At 41.8% G+C, this 18,086-nt stretch overlaps 1 protein-coding gene across 1 annotated transcript in view; it reads right to left on the reverse strand.

Moving 5' to 3' along the window:
- Positions 1-18,086, reverse strand: part of SLC5A6 (solute carrier family 5 member 6) — a 138,081-nt gene that overhangs the window by 111,992 nt on the left and 8,003 nt on the right. Inside the window, exons 2-4 of the mRNA XM_030198646.1 lie at positions 12,870-12,935; positions 3,806-3,857; positions 1,872-1,939 (exon numbers count right to left, since the gene is read on the reverse strand). Of these exons, the coding sequence (XP_030054506.1) occupies positions 1,872-1,939; positions 3,806-3,857; positions 12,870-12,935 (186 nt within the window). The remainder of the gene's footprint in view (positions 1-1,871; positions 1,940-3,805; positions 3,858-12,869; positions 12,936-18,086) is intronic.

The raw sequence follows: 18,086 nt of genomic DNA on the forward strand, positions 1-18,086 counted from the left end.
AAAGCTGGGCGAACTGTCTGTGGGGCCATGTCCGCTCGATGTAGTAGGCCAATGTTCTCTTGCAATTCAAGGTGTGCAAGTTGCTTTCACCAGGATGGGCATGAGGTCGGGGAAAGAATGTTGGGAAGACAATCAACTGGTTCAGATGGAACTCCAACACCACTTTCAGAAGGCACTTGGGGTGCGTGCAGAGGACTATTCTGTAGTGATGAAACGTAATATAAGGTGCATCCACCACTATGGCCTGAAGCTCACTGACCCTACAGCTGAAGTAACAGCCACCAAGAAAATGACCTTTCAGGTCAAGTACTTCAGATGGCAGGAATTCAGTAACTCAAAAGGAGCTTCCATCAGCTGGCTGAGAATGACGTTGAGATACCATGACACTGCTGGAGGTTTGACATGGAGCTTTGACAAAAGCAAACCTCTCATGAAGGGAACAACTAGAGGCCGTCCAGAGATGGACTTACCTTCTACACGTTGATGATAAGCACCAATCGTACTAAGGTGAACCCTTATAGAGTTGGTCTTCAGACTAGACTCTGATAGATGTAGAAGGTAATCAAGTAGGGTCTGTGTAGGGAAAGAAAGCGGATCTAGGGCCTCCATTTAAAAGAGTAACAACTCTTCGTGGAATCTTTCCTGGAAGCCAGCAAGACCCGAGAGACACCCTTCAAAAGACCTAAGTAAGTGAATTCTAGCTCTCAACATCCAAGCTGTGACAGCCAGAGACTGGATGTTGGGACTCAGAAGTAATCCTTCGTCCTACGTGATGAGGGTTGGAAAACACTCCAATCTCCACAGTTCTTCAGAGGATAATTCCAGAAGAAGAGGGAACCATATCTGCCGCAGCCAGTAGGGCGCGATCAGAATCATAGTTCCGAAGTCTTGCTCGAGTTTCAAAATGTTTTTCCCACTAGAGGTATTGGAGAATACGCATACAGAAGACTTTACCCCAATTGAGAAGAAAGGGATCTGATGCTAGTCTGTCATGGACCTGAAGCCTGAAACAGATCTGAGGGATCGTGTGGTTGAGCTCAGTTGCAAAAAGTTCCACCAAGAGGCTGCCCCACGCTCGGAAGATCTTGTGGGCTATGCCCATGTTGAGAGACCACTTGTGAGGTTGCATTATCCTGCTTAGTCTGTTGGCCAGAGTGTTGTTTGCACCTGTCAGATAGGTGGCTCGAAGAAACATGCCATGGTGGCGAGCCCAATGCCACATCCGGATGGCCTCTTGACACAAAGGGTGAGATCCGGTACCCTCCTGCTTGTTCGTATAATACATTGAAACCTGGTCGTCAGTTAGAGCGTTCCAGATTGCCTGGAGTTCCAGCAGATTGATCTGTAGGTTCGTTTCTTGAGAGGACCAAGCTCCTTAAGTGTGAAGCCCATCTACATGAGCTCCCCAAACTCGGAGAGATGTATCCGTCATCAGCATTTTTTGTGGCATTGGAATGGAAGTTCCAGAGTCAAACTGGATCGAATGGTCTACCACTGAAGGGAGCGTATAAGCTCCAGGAACACTAGGATGACATCTTCCAGACTTCCCATAGCTTGATACCACTGAGAAGCTAGGGTCCATTGAGCTGATCTCATCTGACGACGTGACATGGGTGTAACGTACACTGTAGAAGCCATGTGCGCCAACACTCTCAACATCTGACAAGCTGTGACATCCTGAGAGGCTCGAACCTTGGACGTGAGTGCAACTAGAATGTCAGCTCTTACATCATAAAAAGTAACATACCACATTGTTTAAAAATGACAAGGATTAAAAGTTTGCACTAACAGTTTAGAAGAAAATATGCTCCTGTTCCTCTATCATTCCTTTTTGACAGAATAAGTGCTCACATGCTGTGCTGATCACTTACCAGGGTTGTATAGAGGGTGCAGACCAAGCCCATGGTTAACACCGCTCCCCAGAGGTCAAACCCTGTCACTGCACAAAGAACAAACCAGAAAAATCAGGTTAAACCTTTTCAAAGGCAAGTTATTATTTAGAGCCAAAGGACTGCATTGTCGTCATGGAAATACACACAATGGTTACCTGTCTCATCAATGCTTTATCTACACAAACAGCAGGTTCACAATACTAATTACATTCTATTCTGTTCATCTCTAACCCATTTTTCTTTTGATGACTCAAAACATCTAACATCAAAGTGCAATACACACAATAACAAATTACACAGCCAATAACTAATACATATGAAACTTAACTGAAACCCAGCAACCCAATGCCTTTCTACTGACAAAGTATCAGAGGTCTCTCTATCCTCTCCCTCCCCCTCTAGAGAGACAAACATGTAGCTCACTCGACAGTGTGTGCAATGGTGAGCTTATAAGCTGTTCACTAAATTTTCTTACTTGGAGCTTGTTAGGCAATGCTATATCCAGTTAGTTTAGAGAGCCTTAAACATAACGCCAGTTCTGAGCTGGCGTACAGTTAAGGTGCTATTCCACTTGTACGATCAGAGCCCTGATCTCTTACAGATACTTTCCAATGCTGACTGGCTTGATCCCAGACCCCGGGGGGGGGGGGGGGGGGGGGGGTCATATGATTAAAAGCTTTATGGTTTCTACATTGCAAAACAAAAACTGTCTAGCTCAATCTATAATCAAACTTCTGATGCACACCAGCAAAGTCTCCCTATTGGGTACTCTTCTGCAGCCTAATGCGGGAGATTTCAGAGGCATACAGCAACAGCTCTAGAGGTACAACCTCAGGCCCCGACGATCAAAAGTAAATGTGGGCGCTAGAAGCTATTATCACCAAACTAGTGACCACATTTACCAGCACAGGATGATCAGAGGAGTATGGCTCACCACAGAGCTCATTTAAATTATATTCAAATGAGCTCTGCAGTATTCCATCCATATGATCAGAGCACTGTGCTCTGATCACACGGTTGGAATAGCGCCTTAACCCTACGCCAGCTCGGAATTGGCATTAGGGTTAAGGCTCTTTTCCTCCCCCATCCATACCAGGAAGCCCGAGCTGTCACTATAGTGCCCCCCCCCCAGGGCCCTGGACACTGACACAGGGGGGCTGGAGGTCTGGTGGACCTTTAGCTCCCCTAAACCTCCCCTGGCAGAAGAAAGGATCTAGCAGCTCCCCCCCCCCCCTTCCGGCACAAATTTGCATGATATTAGTTTTGATCATCGGTGTGTATTGTTTCCTCGCACTTTTCCAAGTGCTAATTTTACAGTGCTGTTTGGAACATCACAGGGAAACTGATCATTGGGATCTCAGTGAATAAACACGTTGCACAACAGCCTGCTACTCAATATCATGGCTGTGGCACCATGAGCATGAGCAATTAGAAATCTCGCAGTTGACACTTCCTGCTGCTGGCCTCTTAAGATTAACAGGCAGAAAATGTCAGCCATGAATAATTGCAGTGCTGACTAAAACAAAACTAGTTCAGGTACTGCCACTCATGGCAGTGAGTGAATAAGTAACGTATTTCTCTGGATCATTTGGGTGGGGGGCAGAGATCAGGGCATGGGCTGGGGCTGAAAAATCTCCTGCTTAACAGCTTGGATGATACCAAAATCAGGGGCCATGATGTGGATGAAAATCTGTTAACCATTTCCATATTTGTCTGAAATTTGGAAAATGTCAGTCCTGTGAGCTCTTATGAGAAGAGTGAGCAGAAACTTTAAAACAAAACAAACAAAAAATAAAAAAGGAAAGGAACCTGCTGGACAATAATGAATGAGGAAAAAAAACAAACAAATGTAAGAAGAAAAAAAAACCTCAACATACCAGTGAAAGAAACCTTAGGAACTCTGAATTCTTTACCTGCATTGAGAGCCAAGGCTGGTGCATAGAGGACTACACCCATGTAGATAACCTGCCATGGGAAGAAATGAGAGGCAACATTGCTATGATCAGTTCAACAGAATAGGTGGGAAATGTACTCTCTATCTCTGCCATCCGATGCCAACTCTATACAGCTGAAGCCCTCCCCTCCCATCTCTGGCCTACAACATCTGTATAATCCTGGGATTCAGACGTTCACGTAACAATTATAATTACATTATACAATACTTCAAACTAAAACACACTTTACATACTGGCTTCATGTAAACACTGCAGGACTGCCAGTCATTCCCTAATAGTTTATGGCAGCAAAGCAGATACTAATAAACAGCAGCCTCACTGCTACTTGTTAAGGATATACATTTGTTTTCGGACAAATAGCAGAATGCAATGAGTAAGGCCGTTTTCGGTTCACATACTAAAAGATCATGAATCCCAAATGATTCAAACATCTATTCATTTTTGGCACCAATTACAACTATGGGGCCATGGTCAGAGTGAAGTTCACTGGGGAGCAAACTCATGGCCCCTGAGAGTAGAGGCTAGAGAATTACAGCTGAAAGCTGCACAATCAAGACCGAAGCAAGTTCTTCTCTGGGAAGCAGGAGACAAGTGCCCTGAACCATCATTTGATCCCTAATCAAGGGTATGCCTCTGCTGGTCCAAAGGGCTACTTTGAGGGCAGGCTGCCTGGAGGGTAACTATTCACTGCCTCTATCCTGACTGTACAGATCCTGTGGCTTCCATTAAAACATAGCAACTTAGTAGATCACAGCAAATAAAAGACCTCATGGTCCAGTCAGTCTGCCCAAATGTCACATTCATTATCAATTCATGAGTAATTCAACAATATCATGAACTTCAACTTTAAGATTATTCCCCCCCCCCCATTGAGATACTCACCACCTGCACTCGTACCATATGATATGAATGTAGTATAAAATATATATACTTGATCCTGATCTTTCATTGTTATTTTTGAGACACAAACCGTAAAAAAGTCTGCCCTTATATTCCAACAGGGCAAGCTTGTAAAAAATTCCTTGCCCCACTGACTTTAATGGAAATGAATGAAAACTCATTTGGTATCTGAAAACAAACTGAGATAGGTGATTGATAAGACAACAAACTGAACCAAAATGTTTCCTGTGCAATCCCTACTACTTGTGTTTTGGGCTTATATTTAGATTAATAGAAATTCTATCATAGAATACGGTCCTTGGTATTTTTTTTCAGGCCTTGTAAGCACCCACTTCTCTCCCTCTGCCCACACATACTAATCACTAACTGTGGAAGGGGGAGGGTTGAGGCAGTAAGCCTGCATTACAGCCATATGCTGACTGCTTAGCATACAGCTTCCTAACGAAACACTAACACCAAATTCTTGCTCACTAATGCTAACCTGGGATTCACCGCTAAGGGCAGCTCAGACTTAGTATTAGAGCCCCAGCATTGTACTCAGCCTTTCAGTCTTCTGAACACTTAAGACTAGCTAATAGCCCCATTACCATGGTTTCAAATAGGGCTGCATTTCATTAAAAATTTTAAGCGTGATTAATCACACAATTAAAAGCATTTTATTTATTTCCCACTGCAGTTCCTTGTGACTCAAGGCAAGTCGCTTAACCCTCTATTGCCCCTGGTGCAAGATAAGTACCTAAACTGCTTTGATTGTAACCACAGAAAGGTGGTCTATCAAATCTCAACCCTGTTCCCTTCCCAAGAGGGCTGAATCTCCCTCCCTCCCACCCCCAGATCCAACATTTCTCCCTTTCTCTTCCTTCCTTCCCCTCCCTCCCTTCTCCTCTTCCCCAGGTCCATTATCTTTCTCTCTCATTTCCTCCCTCCCTCCCACTTTCCAGCATCTCTCCCTCCCACCCTCCAACCTTATGAGCAACAACACCCAGCACCAGGATCTTCCTGTGGCTGCTGGAGCTCAATGCCTCAGCCATAGATTTCACCAGTGGCCCCTTCCAGTTCTGCTCATGGGTCTGCAGTGCAGTCTTCAACCCCCCCACCTGAGGGCATCTGCCCTCCCCTCTCAATACCCCCTCCCTCTGCTGGTTTACCTTACAGGTAGCCTTCTGTTGGTCCTTGGCAGCAGCAGCAGCATTGCAATCACACTGCCTGCGGCCTGCTCCAAGGCTTTCCCTCTGGCCCATCCCGCCTCCTATATCACTTTCTGTTTATGCATGGGTGGGATGGATCAGAGGGAAAGCATCGGATCAGTGCACAGGCAGTTTATTTGCAACACTGCCACAAACCAATAGAAAACCACCTTTAAGATAGACCAGCATGAGTGGGGAGAAAGATGCTGCATGGCGCCAAGGACAGGACTTGGCAGTAGACGAGAGCAGAAGAGATGTTTGGAGGAGACAGGAGATGCTGTATTGTGATTAAATATTTTAAAACTGTGATTAATTAATGCATTAATTGCAAAGTTAACTTAAATTAACTTGCAGCCCTAGTTTAAAATAATTTGTGTACTGTTATCTAACATGTCTTTGCGTAGAGTTAGCTCCTATGCCAAACACTTTTTTTTTTTACAACTGTGACCACAAAATTGTGTGCTACAGCCATGCTAACCCTGCACAAAGTCATGCACACTTTATTGCACTGGCCCCTGATACAGATCCTTTCAATCAGATTAATTCTTTACCTTCTGCTATAATCCCTCCTAACAGAAGGCTGCAGCTCAGCTTCATTCCCTTTCTCGCCTGCTTTGCCAAATAACCCTCATCCACATTTTTTTACATGTTGCTTCAACCAGTTCACTGATACCAACTTTATGATATCTTCATAAAGTAATGATTCATAACAATCCATTGACTTCTACCTCCAAGTATCATCCATTATCCATAACACCTGGATCTGGGACCTGTTCACCAGGGCACATACCACCCCATCTTTCTCATCTCTCCCGCCCGCAAGACCTCATTAATCAATAAAACTCACATACAAACCAAACTGGGTTATCAGCAGGCCGCAGCTTAACTGGAGCTGCTGGCTGTGTTTCTGCCAATGGCCTGCAGTGGTGCACTACATGCCTAATTTACTAAGCTCTCTTGTTTTAGATGTGAAATGGGAAAACAGCTTTAGTAAATTAAACTCTAAAGGAGCTGTGGTGGTAGGGAGTGGAAGGAAACGCGTAGCTACTGATGCCAAAATCTAGAATTCCGAAAAAAACTAAAAACTCACCTGTTCAAGAAGGCATACCCCACAGTATCTGACATAAATATCGAATAATGAAATATGGCATTTTAATCAGGAAACGGGCAGTATTCAACCCCGACGCATGATCACACCCTAATATTTTGTCTGTATCACCCCAACGTATTTACCGATACTTCTTTACTGTATTTGTCACTGTAATAGTACCCCTATACTGTACTGTTCACACTAGAGTCACTAATCACCTCTCCGGAACTATGTATGCCACTTTGAGCCTACTAATGTGGGAAAAGGTGGTATACAAATGTAACAAATAAAAATTAACAACTTTCAAACAGGCCCAGCCCTTGTGTAATCGGGCCCGTCCAGACAGGCTCTTGGGCTTGTCTTTTCCTATAATGTTTCTGGACTCATGCATTACACCAATGGTCTCTAATTGTTCTCATACCTCACACTAACATTATCGGCTTTTGTCTGACCTAGAACATAAACTGCACTGAAACCTGGAAAGGGGATATTAACGGTATACAAGAATTGATCTGATTTGATCATGATTCACTCAGCTGCAGAAATAGTTATGGTCTCGCTGCTCTTTTTTTGCTGTACTGTAGCATAACATTTTATTACCATTAGACAGTTACAGAGTACACCTCTGCAGGGCACGTTGCATAATCACTCCACAAATACAGCACATGTTCATGACAGGCCACAGCCAAATGCATCAAGCCTGAACTGCCCCTGTTTGGCAGTAGTCAATAACCAAATATTTAAGCTGGCATTTCAAACAGCACCTAAATGCAGCTTTTATTTTCACTAAAATCTCTCTAATCACAACAGGTCTTCTAGAATTCAAAAGACCTTAACTCTTTGCTCCAAAGAATTATTCAGAGTTCAGAAACCTTCCTGCTAGGTATCAAAAAGTTAGCACCAATTAAATAAACAAGTTGTTCAATTCAAGTAATCAATACATTCCATATGGGAAATAAAAGCAACCAGTGGTGGGGAATCAACAAGGCAATAAATAAATGTAACAATTACTCAAAATTGCCCCCATTATGTTTTCACTTGAAAATGTTGGGGCTTCTACTATATGTGATCCCTATAAATTGGCTGATCTATTTGCTGAGTTATCACTAATGCTCAAGAACCTGGACTCTGCAAAAAGTCTGAGAGATGCCTTAGAGAAATGTAAGCTGGGGGACTAAGTTCAGAAAACTTACCAAAGTGCTAGTCGAATTCACAGAGACGCAAAATTCCCAAACCTGACCTCAGGGTATGGGGCTGAATTTTACAGTCCCACCGTCCTCTCAAGACTCTTACATTCCTCACAACCGTACTCGGTTACATAAAAGAGCAATGTCTACTGCATGCAGCTTTTCTGTGATTTCCAGGTAAATAGTTAAAAAATAAATAAATAATTCGCCATTCCACACCATCAGCTACTGCTCCACATCACCATGTCTGAAATGCTCAAGTACATCACCTTCTTTGCATCTTTCACATTCATCCATTAAGGTACTTACAAGTTACAACAAAATCCAGCATCTTGCCTTATACAGCCCAAGTCTGAATTTTTGATTTTAGGATGAGGAGGAAGGATGGAAAACAAACTGAAAGTGACCCTGGCCAGCCAGTAGCATATAGAAGGCACCGAGGTTTGGGTTTTTTTTTAACCTTTAAGTCAGGTCTGCCCCTCCCAGCATCATCTAAGGCCAGAGAAGCTGTGGAGGCTTGGAGATTTGTGAGGCAACATGTCATGGTCAATTCTTAAGGACGACACCTAATAACTGGATTCAGGGCCCATAATTTGGTGGTCATTGCCCTGGAAACAATCCCTACAATGGCCACACAGAGTAGCAAATAAAAGGCTCATGACGCTAGATCCCAGCCCCAGTTCTGATGGAACTACAAGGGAGCAGAAGGATACAGACAGGCTAAGGAAGAACATTTGAAATAACCCCTCCCAACCTATAAGAATAGCCATACTGGCTCACAACAACGGTCCCATCCAGCCCAGTATCCTGTTTCCAATAGTGGTCAATTCAGGCCACAAGTACCTGGCAGAAACCCAAATAGCAACATTAAGATCTTTGGATCTAAGAGACTTGATCACATTACTCCTGTGCTTTATCATTTGCATTGGCTGCCTGTTGCAGTATGTATTCATTTTAAGCTGTTGTGTTAGGTTTATAAACCATTTCATTTGAGACATCCAGCTTATCTTTGCAGCAAGTTGCAGAAATATTTTCTTAGCAGGAACTTTGTTCTTCACAGAAAAATTGCAACTTCCCAGTCTTAGTGTAATAAAACTCTTATTTACTAGGAAGCATGCATTTTCTTATGTTGGTTGTTTCGAAGACTTGGATGTTTTATAAATATTTTATTTAATTAGTTACAGATACTATTTGCTGGGTAGTGTTAATTTATAAAATTTGCAATGCAGCTGTTATTTTATGTATTTTTAACTCGTGAACACTGACACTGTGGTATATATAAAATGAATAAATCCAATCCAATCTTCTGTCTCCTTTTCTTCTACTTGCCTTGCCTTGTTCACCCACGTCTCATCAGCCTCATCCACTTACATTTTTGTTTATAGGTCTCCCAGCACTGTCCTTTTTCAGTCTCACTCCCTATAGGTTCTTCATTCACCTGCCATCATTAAAGGCCTGCCTAGTTGGCAGCAATGAGGGAGTGCTGCTCACAAACTAAGAGTGCCCTCTGATGCTCAACAGGAAGCACACAGAAGGGGATACTTTGGGTACATCTCCTACATCAGTCTGTGACTTCTCACCTGTCATTGTATGGGCAATTCTATAACAGGGCACTTACACTTACGTGGTACTTGTGTGTACCAATGTACTGAAAACTGGTACTTACATGTAAGTGGAAGCAAATCGAATGAGCGTTATTCTGTAAGGGCACACAAAAGTGATGTAGCACGTAAATGCAAGGGGGGACTGAAACTTACAGAATACAATAAGTGTGCCCTTACTGCATTTAGGTAACCAGAGTTACACTAAGTTTATTAGGCACACTGATACTGGATTACACTTATATTGCCCAGATGCCATTGCAGAAATCGCAAGTGGAATCGGTGTGCCTAAAAGGAGGCACCCACTTATAGAATTGCCCCAATATGCCTCACAACATTTACCTCCATTAAATCCATATATTACTTTCCCTCAGTCTGCTGCAGCCAGTTGCTAGTTCCAGGCCAAACTATGGGCAGCCCCCTGCCCCACACCCACTTCCTTGCCACATTCGTGCAGCATGGACTTTGTTTAATTTCCCAACACTTCTCATCAGTCACTGGCATCTGGCATCCTGTGGACTGCTTCAAGACTACTCTTTGCCCAGAGGAAGAAGCCACCAGCATCAGTTAGTGTTTTCAGCAGTCACTCTTCTACTTTCTCCTCTTTAACTGATGCTTGCTGCTTCTTTTTCATACTGCTTCTATCCTTTTCTGGCCAATGCCACCTCATTTTAGTTACTACATTTATTTTACCTTGATTCATCTTCAATTTTTGCATTTTTATATTTGCCTCTTCCTTTCTCATGAACTTCATAATCACTATTTTAAGACATGAATTCAGAAGTTTGTACAGACTACTACAATGCAACCAGCTATAGATAAACACACATCAGATTTGAACAGAACACAGAGAGAAGACAGAATGGCACCAGACTTGGAGTTACAAAGATAAAGGAATGCCTAGATACAGATACAAACAGTATAACTGACCTCCAAAGATAAGGAGCTGGTCTATACTCAGAATCTCCTGTTCTAAGGGTAGTAGGTGGCTAACAGATAAGGAGAGACTTTGAAAAATAGCTGACCACACAAATTAAACTTGTCCCAGAAAATTGCCTGTAAGGGCATTCAGTCTAATTGGAAAAAATGTAGTAAATCTCTAATCAGTTAACAGACGGTGCCTCAATATGAACCAACAAATCATGCATGAGCAACTACATACACTTCTCTACTGAATCACTCTAGAGATCAAACTTTTTTTTTTGCTATTTGCTGCTTCACAGACCAACACCCAAGGGAAGAGAATGCACACTGAGGGGTAAAGGAATTTGTCTGGTCATCAGTTCCTTTACTATATGAAAACTGTTGTAAATCAGGACAACTCCTAGCAGGAGCTATATGGTTCAGTAATTATTAAACATGGACATAAGTACTGTTAAACTTTAATTCATAGACAGATGAAAGGAGAAAGTCTATGCAAACCTAAGTGGGAGGCCCTAAGTTTCATGACAAAATTCTTATTGAGGCGACAATGGTGCCCTAACTCCAATCTTTACCCCCACGTCCCAATTCCCTCACTACAATTTCCCCTTTACATTTAGATCACCCTCAAACACAGCATAACCCTTCTAATTGTATCCCAGTATCTTCATCTTTTAACTCTACTCCTCCCTCTTCCTTCAGTTGCACAGTCTGGAACTGCTGATCTGTCTCGTATGTCTACTATGGTTCTTGACTTCTTTCTCCACTTGCAATCATAAAAACCTAAATTTATCCTCCCCTCTCCACTCACAACTCAGCAATAAGTAACTCTCTTCTTTATATTAACCCACATTTCCAAGACTTCTGGTGGTGATGGAAGGAGAAGATAGTGGCCCCATTTCTCTTGTTGTCTTAGTGTTTCCCAAAATCTATTCTTCTGCTCTTCACACTTTTTTTCATTGAATACCATTACTCTATTATCCTCAAAGCTTTACTAATTTTCTCTTTGATTATCTAGACATGTAGTGTCTCCACTCATACTAGATGGCAATCATGTAAGTAAACTTATCTGATGCATCATAGCCTGACACACAGAAAGCTATTCTAAAATTGCCCCCCACATGTCAGAAACTGAAAGTATATTCTCTGTTCAGAATATACCCAGTTGAGGTGGTCCTTCAGATAAGCGGGACCTTATAAGAATAAAGCTGTAAAAAAAAAATCAGAATGAGAACATTAAAATCCACTCCAAAAACAGAGAGACAATGGAGACTATTGAAACTAGAAGTAGCGGGGCCGATATTCAGACCATGGGAGTCAGTCTGGCTAACTCCATCGGTTGGCAGTGAATCCGGATATTAAAATATCAGGCCATTTCCAGTGACTGGAATTAAATATCTGGTTTATTTTTGGCCGGTTTAAACTTAATCAGCCAAGCCAATATTCAGCGCTGGCTGGTTAAGTTTAAACTGACCCAAGATTTGGGCGTCCTGATTTGGTCACCAAACTTAGCCAGCGATGCGCTGAATATTCACAGATAGCCAGTTATATCACGCGATATAACCGGTTATCCGCTAAGCGCTGATCATGAATATTCAGAAGATAACCATCTCTCTCCTACTGAATACTAGTAGATAGCATTTTAGTTCTGCTTGTCAATAAGAGCAATTTAGCAAATTTTTAATAAACTATATCCATAAGAGCAACAAAACAGACATATACAGGTGAGGAACAATGAATGTCAACCAAACATTTTTAGAAACCCCTTTTTCATTTTATATTTTGTTCTTTATTTTCTTGAGTAGTTTGCCCTTTTCTTTTTATGGACCTTGCCCTTTTTTTTTCTTGTCTCTCCAGCCTTCAGGACCCTTCTCCCTCCCTCACACCCACTCCACCTCCTACTCCTTGCTTTGTTCCCTTCCTCCAGGCATTCTCCCTCCTCTTTTTCTCTCCCATCCTCCTCCTCTTCTGTCCTTCCTCATCTTTCCCCTCTCTGGTACTGTTCATCTTACAGACCAACAATAGGGTCTCACCAGCAACTGCTGCACCTTCCTCTCTTCTGGCCCACAGCAGGCCCCAAAATTGTAGGCACCCAAGAAAACCAGTTCCTGGGAATTTTCCAACTCTCCAACTTACCATTTGAAATATGAAGGTCAGAGTGCCACAGATACGGACAGTCTTGTTGAATCGGAACTCCAGGTACTAAAAAGTAATAATAATAAAAAAGATCAGTCAGGATTAGCTACCTTGTAAACAGTCACTATACCTTAACAGTCTAAAATAATTTAATCTTCTGAAACAATCACAACTATGGCATCCCATTGTCAAGACACCTTTGTTATTAACATTTAAAATGAAATTTATAGATAATTAGTTAAATTTCAAATCAAGATGGCTTGGTAAGATGGTTATTTAACCATCACCTCACAGTCTCATATTTCCCTAAGAATCAAAATCAATGCTAAATGTCTACTAGCTAAACATGTCCAAGGAATTAGACTACTGAGATCCAACTTGTCAGAGAGACTGGAGGAATAAGTATCCCAATAGTTACAATAGGCGTGGTAAAGGGTATGTTGGTTGAGAATAAAGCTACATCATGCCAGTCTGATCCAGTTCCTATTGATTTTCTGCTGGAGTGAAAACAATGGGTAACTTCAGTTGACTTATATGGTCAGTACTTCCTTGTTCCAGGGTATTCTACCTAACTCTTTTAAACATGCTATTATCCAGCCCATTTTCAAAGGAGAAAATACAGATAGAGGGTACTTTTCCTCTTAGTGTCCAGTCCCTCAATTGCTATTTATTAGTAAAATTTAATGAAAAATGTGCTTATCGGCAATTATTGGATAAAGTGGAAATATCTGGGGCTTTGAGTAGTCAATCTGGTTTTCAGAAAAATCATAGTAAAGAAATGGTACTGATTTCTTTGATAAATGATATCAGATTTAGCATGGACGAGGGAATGATGTTCTTCTATTGCTTAACAGCAGTCTGGTACCATAATTCATTATTTGTTCTTATAAAAATGATCTGACTCAGGGTTCAGAGGACAAACCTGAATTGGATTCGTTCTTTTCCATCTGATAGGTCTCAACAAGCGATTTGTAATGGTCAGAGGTCAGAAAATCTCTCTCTATTGTGGTCTACCCCAGGGTTCGATTTTATCCCCACAGTTTTTGTCATCTATATTCAGTGCATTTTGTCTAGCAAAAAAGGTGCCGGTACTCAAATGCCAGGCCACCCTTCAGGGGTGGAGTGATCATTGAGGGTCTCACCCCACAATAGCCAGGACCCCTGCAACCAGTCATAGAATCTATGACAAGGCAGAATTTGTATGTAGAACCTGAGCTCTTTCATTAAAATATGAGAACCATGGGTCAAGTTTAGCAGACAGTGGAAAAGGTGCCGGTACTCAGTACCCCCAAGTACCCCCTCAAAAAAAGCCCTGTTTATATTTAAGCCCTACATTATAGAGAACTGCAGATTACATTATCTATTTGCTGGTGATGTCCAACTTTGATGGGAACAAATGCTAAACTATTCCTGTCAAAAAATATTAGCTCAGTAATTAGGGCTTGTGCAAATCTATATAAATAAATATGTAAGAGAACTTATTCAGTAAAGGAATCACCCTGTGACTTAAGGAACTATATGTATGAAGCCGTCACAATCAAGCGACTCATTCATAATTGTTCTATGAAACATCACTATAGCTCTCAGTGCAATGACCTGCCATTGATACTTGAAAGAAACACTGCTATTTGTTCCAGCTTTGTGGACCCCACTAAGTCCCTGAGGAAGGGAGCTATGTCGGACAATTTTGGGGTCTGAGGATTAAGTACATCTGCTGTCTTTTGATAACACAGTGACATTCATTGTTTTTGGCCACAGCAATCCGTACATGGCTAGCACTTAAGATTTCAGAAGGCAGTGCTTGTAGTGAGTTTTATCATTTAAATATTGCACATGCACAAAATATGCACAATGAAAATATGCACTGAGAAATATAGTGATGTTTCATGGAACCATTATGAATGAGTTGCTTGACTGCAATATTTGAAAGGTATTAATCTGCAAACAAATCTTTTCTGGAGGTGGGAAGACAGTAGAACTAGAGGGCATGAAATGAGGTTGAAAGGGGGAAGACTCAAGAAAAATGTCAGAAAGTATTTTTTCATAGAGAGAATGGTGAATACTTGGAATGCCCTCCCGCGGGAGGTGGTGGAGATGAAAGTGGTAACAGAATTCAAAAATGTGTGGGAAAAACATAAACGAATCCTGTTCAGAAGAAATGGATCCTCAGAAGCTCAGCGGAGATTGGGTGGCAGCACCAGTGGTTGGGAGGCAGGGCAGGTTCTGGGCAGATGTTGCGTTCTCGAGGGCCTTGGCATTCTGTCAGGTCCTCGAGGCAGGACTGGAGTTCTTGAGCCCTTGGGCCACTGCCGAGGAGCGGCAGCGGCAGGCAACACCACCTCAGGACTGGAAACACAGAAGAGCAGTACTGGAACTCTGGACTGGAGTAGTACAAGGCAGGCAACTAGAACAGACGAGAAAGGAACAGCTACCTGCACCTAGCCACCGTTCCTCCGGAGTTGAGCTCCGGAAGTGCAGGCGGCCGGCAGGACTTGCAGGATAAGGCAGGAACTGAAGATCCAGAGGACCCACCCTGGGTCTGGGATACACGAGGGAGACCAGACTAGGAACTAAACACAGACAGTAGCCAGCAGAGCTGCTGACCCCCAGAAAGAAGGTAAGGCTGAGGGTGGTCACGGCCACCGATGTGACAGCAGACTTCTATGGTCTATGGCCTGAAAATGGCAAGGATAAATCAAGGTCAGTTATACATATAAAGTAGCACACATGAGTTTATCTTGTTGGGCAGACTGGATGGACCGTACAGGTCTTTATCTGCCATCATCTACTATGTTACTATGCAATGGTTTCATGCATATAGTTCCCTAATATACAGGGTGGTTCCTTTACTGAATAAGTTCTTTTGCACATTTATTTATATAGGCTCACACAAGCCCTAACTTCCGAGTCTATCTTTTTTGGTGGTAGTAGTTTAGCATTTGTTATTTACTCTAAACCCCTAGTGAGGTTTTTGTTTTGTTGCACCAATTTTGATTGGAAGTCAGGAGGGATCAGGATATTGTCTTGAAGTCTTTGGAGAAATGTCTGCAGGGATTTTCTCAGAGGTTCAAGAATAATGAGCAGAAACTAAACTTGGATACAACCTAACATATGTTTTATAGGCAACAGAAGATTCTGACTTTGGTGTCATGTATTGATGATGGCACTTCTTTAACTGAAAGATATTAGGTAAAAGAAAAACGAATTGGGTGTTTAGTTATATAGAGATTTCAGCATTAAAGAACAGATCACTTTAGTCACACATCTTTTGTTAGCCTATGGTTACTTCATAGATTACAATCATTATTAGATCAAAAGGGCTCAGCTGTCTTGATGCATGCCCTTGTCATTTCCAGAACAGATTATTGCAAAGCTTCCAAAATACCAGCTAAAAAGACAGTGCAAACCACTGCTGCTCGTTTCTTGAGGAATAAGGAAGTATATTACTTCATTTTAGCAGAGTTGTACTGGTTGCCAATTGGAAAGCTCTTCGTATTTAAATTGCAGTCTACTTGTATGCAGTCATTCAAGATATTGGGCCCTAAATTGTGGAATAATCTTCCTTTTTAAACTATGGCAAATATAATGATACGACAAGTTTAAAAAAGAATCTGAAAGCATGATTTTTATAAAATTCCGTTTCTGATCAGGAATCAACATTTGGAATAAAAAATCCACTGTTTATTTTTGGGATAAGCAGCATAAAATGTATTGAACTTTTTTGTGATCTTGATTGGCCACTGTTGGAAACAGGATGCTGGGCTCATTGGACCTTTGGTCTTTCTCAGTGTGGCAATACTTATGTAAGATCCTTCTTTCATTTGGTTTATATTTTATGATGTGGGGAATACAATATGTTGGTAAATAGGGGGTGGAAACATTTGTGTTTGATATTGAGTTAATAGTGACTCAACTGTAACTGGCCTTGAGATAATCTGATAAGGTGTGTCATCAAATGTTGTACAAGTAAGTAAAACAGTGGCAGAGAACCACAGAAGCCTAAATCAAAATCTCACTGCTACTCCTTGTGATCTCAGGCAAATCAAACCCTCCATTGCCTCAGGTACAAATTTAAGAGCCCCGTTTACTAAGCCGTGCTATAAGTGTGATAGCGTTTTTAGCATGCGCTAAAACTTAGCGCTCGCTAATGCTAAAGACACCCGTAGGAATAAATGGGTGTCTCCAGCGTTTAGCGTGTGCTAAAAACGGTAGTGCACCTTAATAAACAGGGACCTTAGAATATAGGCTCCAGGCAAAAGGAAATATTTTTTGTAACCTGAATGTAGCTTGCCTTGAACTTCTGAGAAAGACATGAGCTAAATCCAAATTCCTAAATCCATTAATGCAGGACACGGTCTTTATCAGTTGTATCATTCTTTCATTCATTGTATCCAAATTAACCGTACACCACGCCAAACATCATGTTAGACTGCTAGATGACATACCCTTGGGACGGTCACAATTTCTGAGGTATTTTACAAAAGGGTCCCCGAATGTGGAGCCTTTTGTAGGACGTATAGCAGTTATGTGTGTATTTGAAGGCATAAACAGCCAAAAACAAACGCAGAAAATAGAGCAGCAGTGCTCAAGGGGTGTTCCATATGTAAGCAGTGGTATTTACATCTGTTAAATGCCAATTTTACAACTGATATCTTGTAAAACTACACAGACAAGAGAAGCCAATGAAAGAATTGAATTTTAAACATCAAAGTTTGGATGTTTGAGGATTTCCTTTTTTGTTTTTGCAAGCTAGAAGGGATAAGCACAATGCCCATTCACTCAGTCCTCTAAACCCCCAGTCTGAAATGAGCAGTTAGCTCACACACATGATTCAGAGGACGTGTAAATGCTGAGAAGGGTCATTTTTTGACACACACATGTATTGCCCTTGAAAAATTGAAAGAGCACATATATTTTACTAGTCCATCCACACTAATCCCTCCCCCCATAGAAATGTATATGTGCTGCAGATATACATGTGTAGTAGAGGCTTTCTAAAATTACAGCATACACGTATATGCCCATTTGCATGTGTAAAAACTATTTAACACATGTAAATGCCACCAACTCCTAAACATTTAAAAAGAAGAGGGAAAGCATGCAAAGCATTGCTCATGGATTTTTTCCAACATCTCTGCACATGCGTGCATGTGTGTATAGCTGTGTTGGCTCTCTGTGTCTGTCTTAGAGGAGAGAGAGGAGGGAATGGTTTTGTTC

This window comes from Microcaecilia unicolor, chromosome 3, assembly GCF_901765095.1.
Source record: "Microcaecilia unicolor chromosome 3, aMicUni1.1, whole genome shotgun sequence".
Taxonomy (NCBI): Eukaryota; Metazoa; Chordata; class Amphibia; order Gymnophiona; family Siphonopidae; genus Microcaecilia; species Microcaecilia unicolor.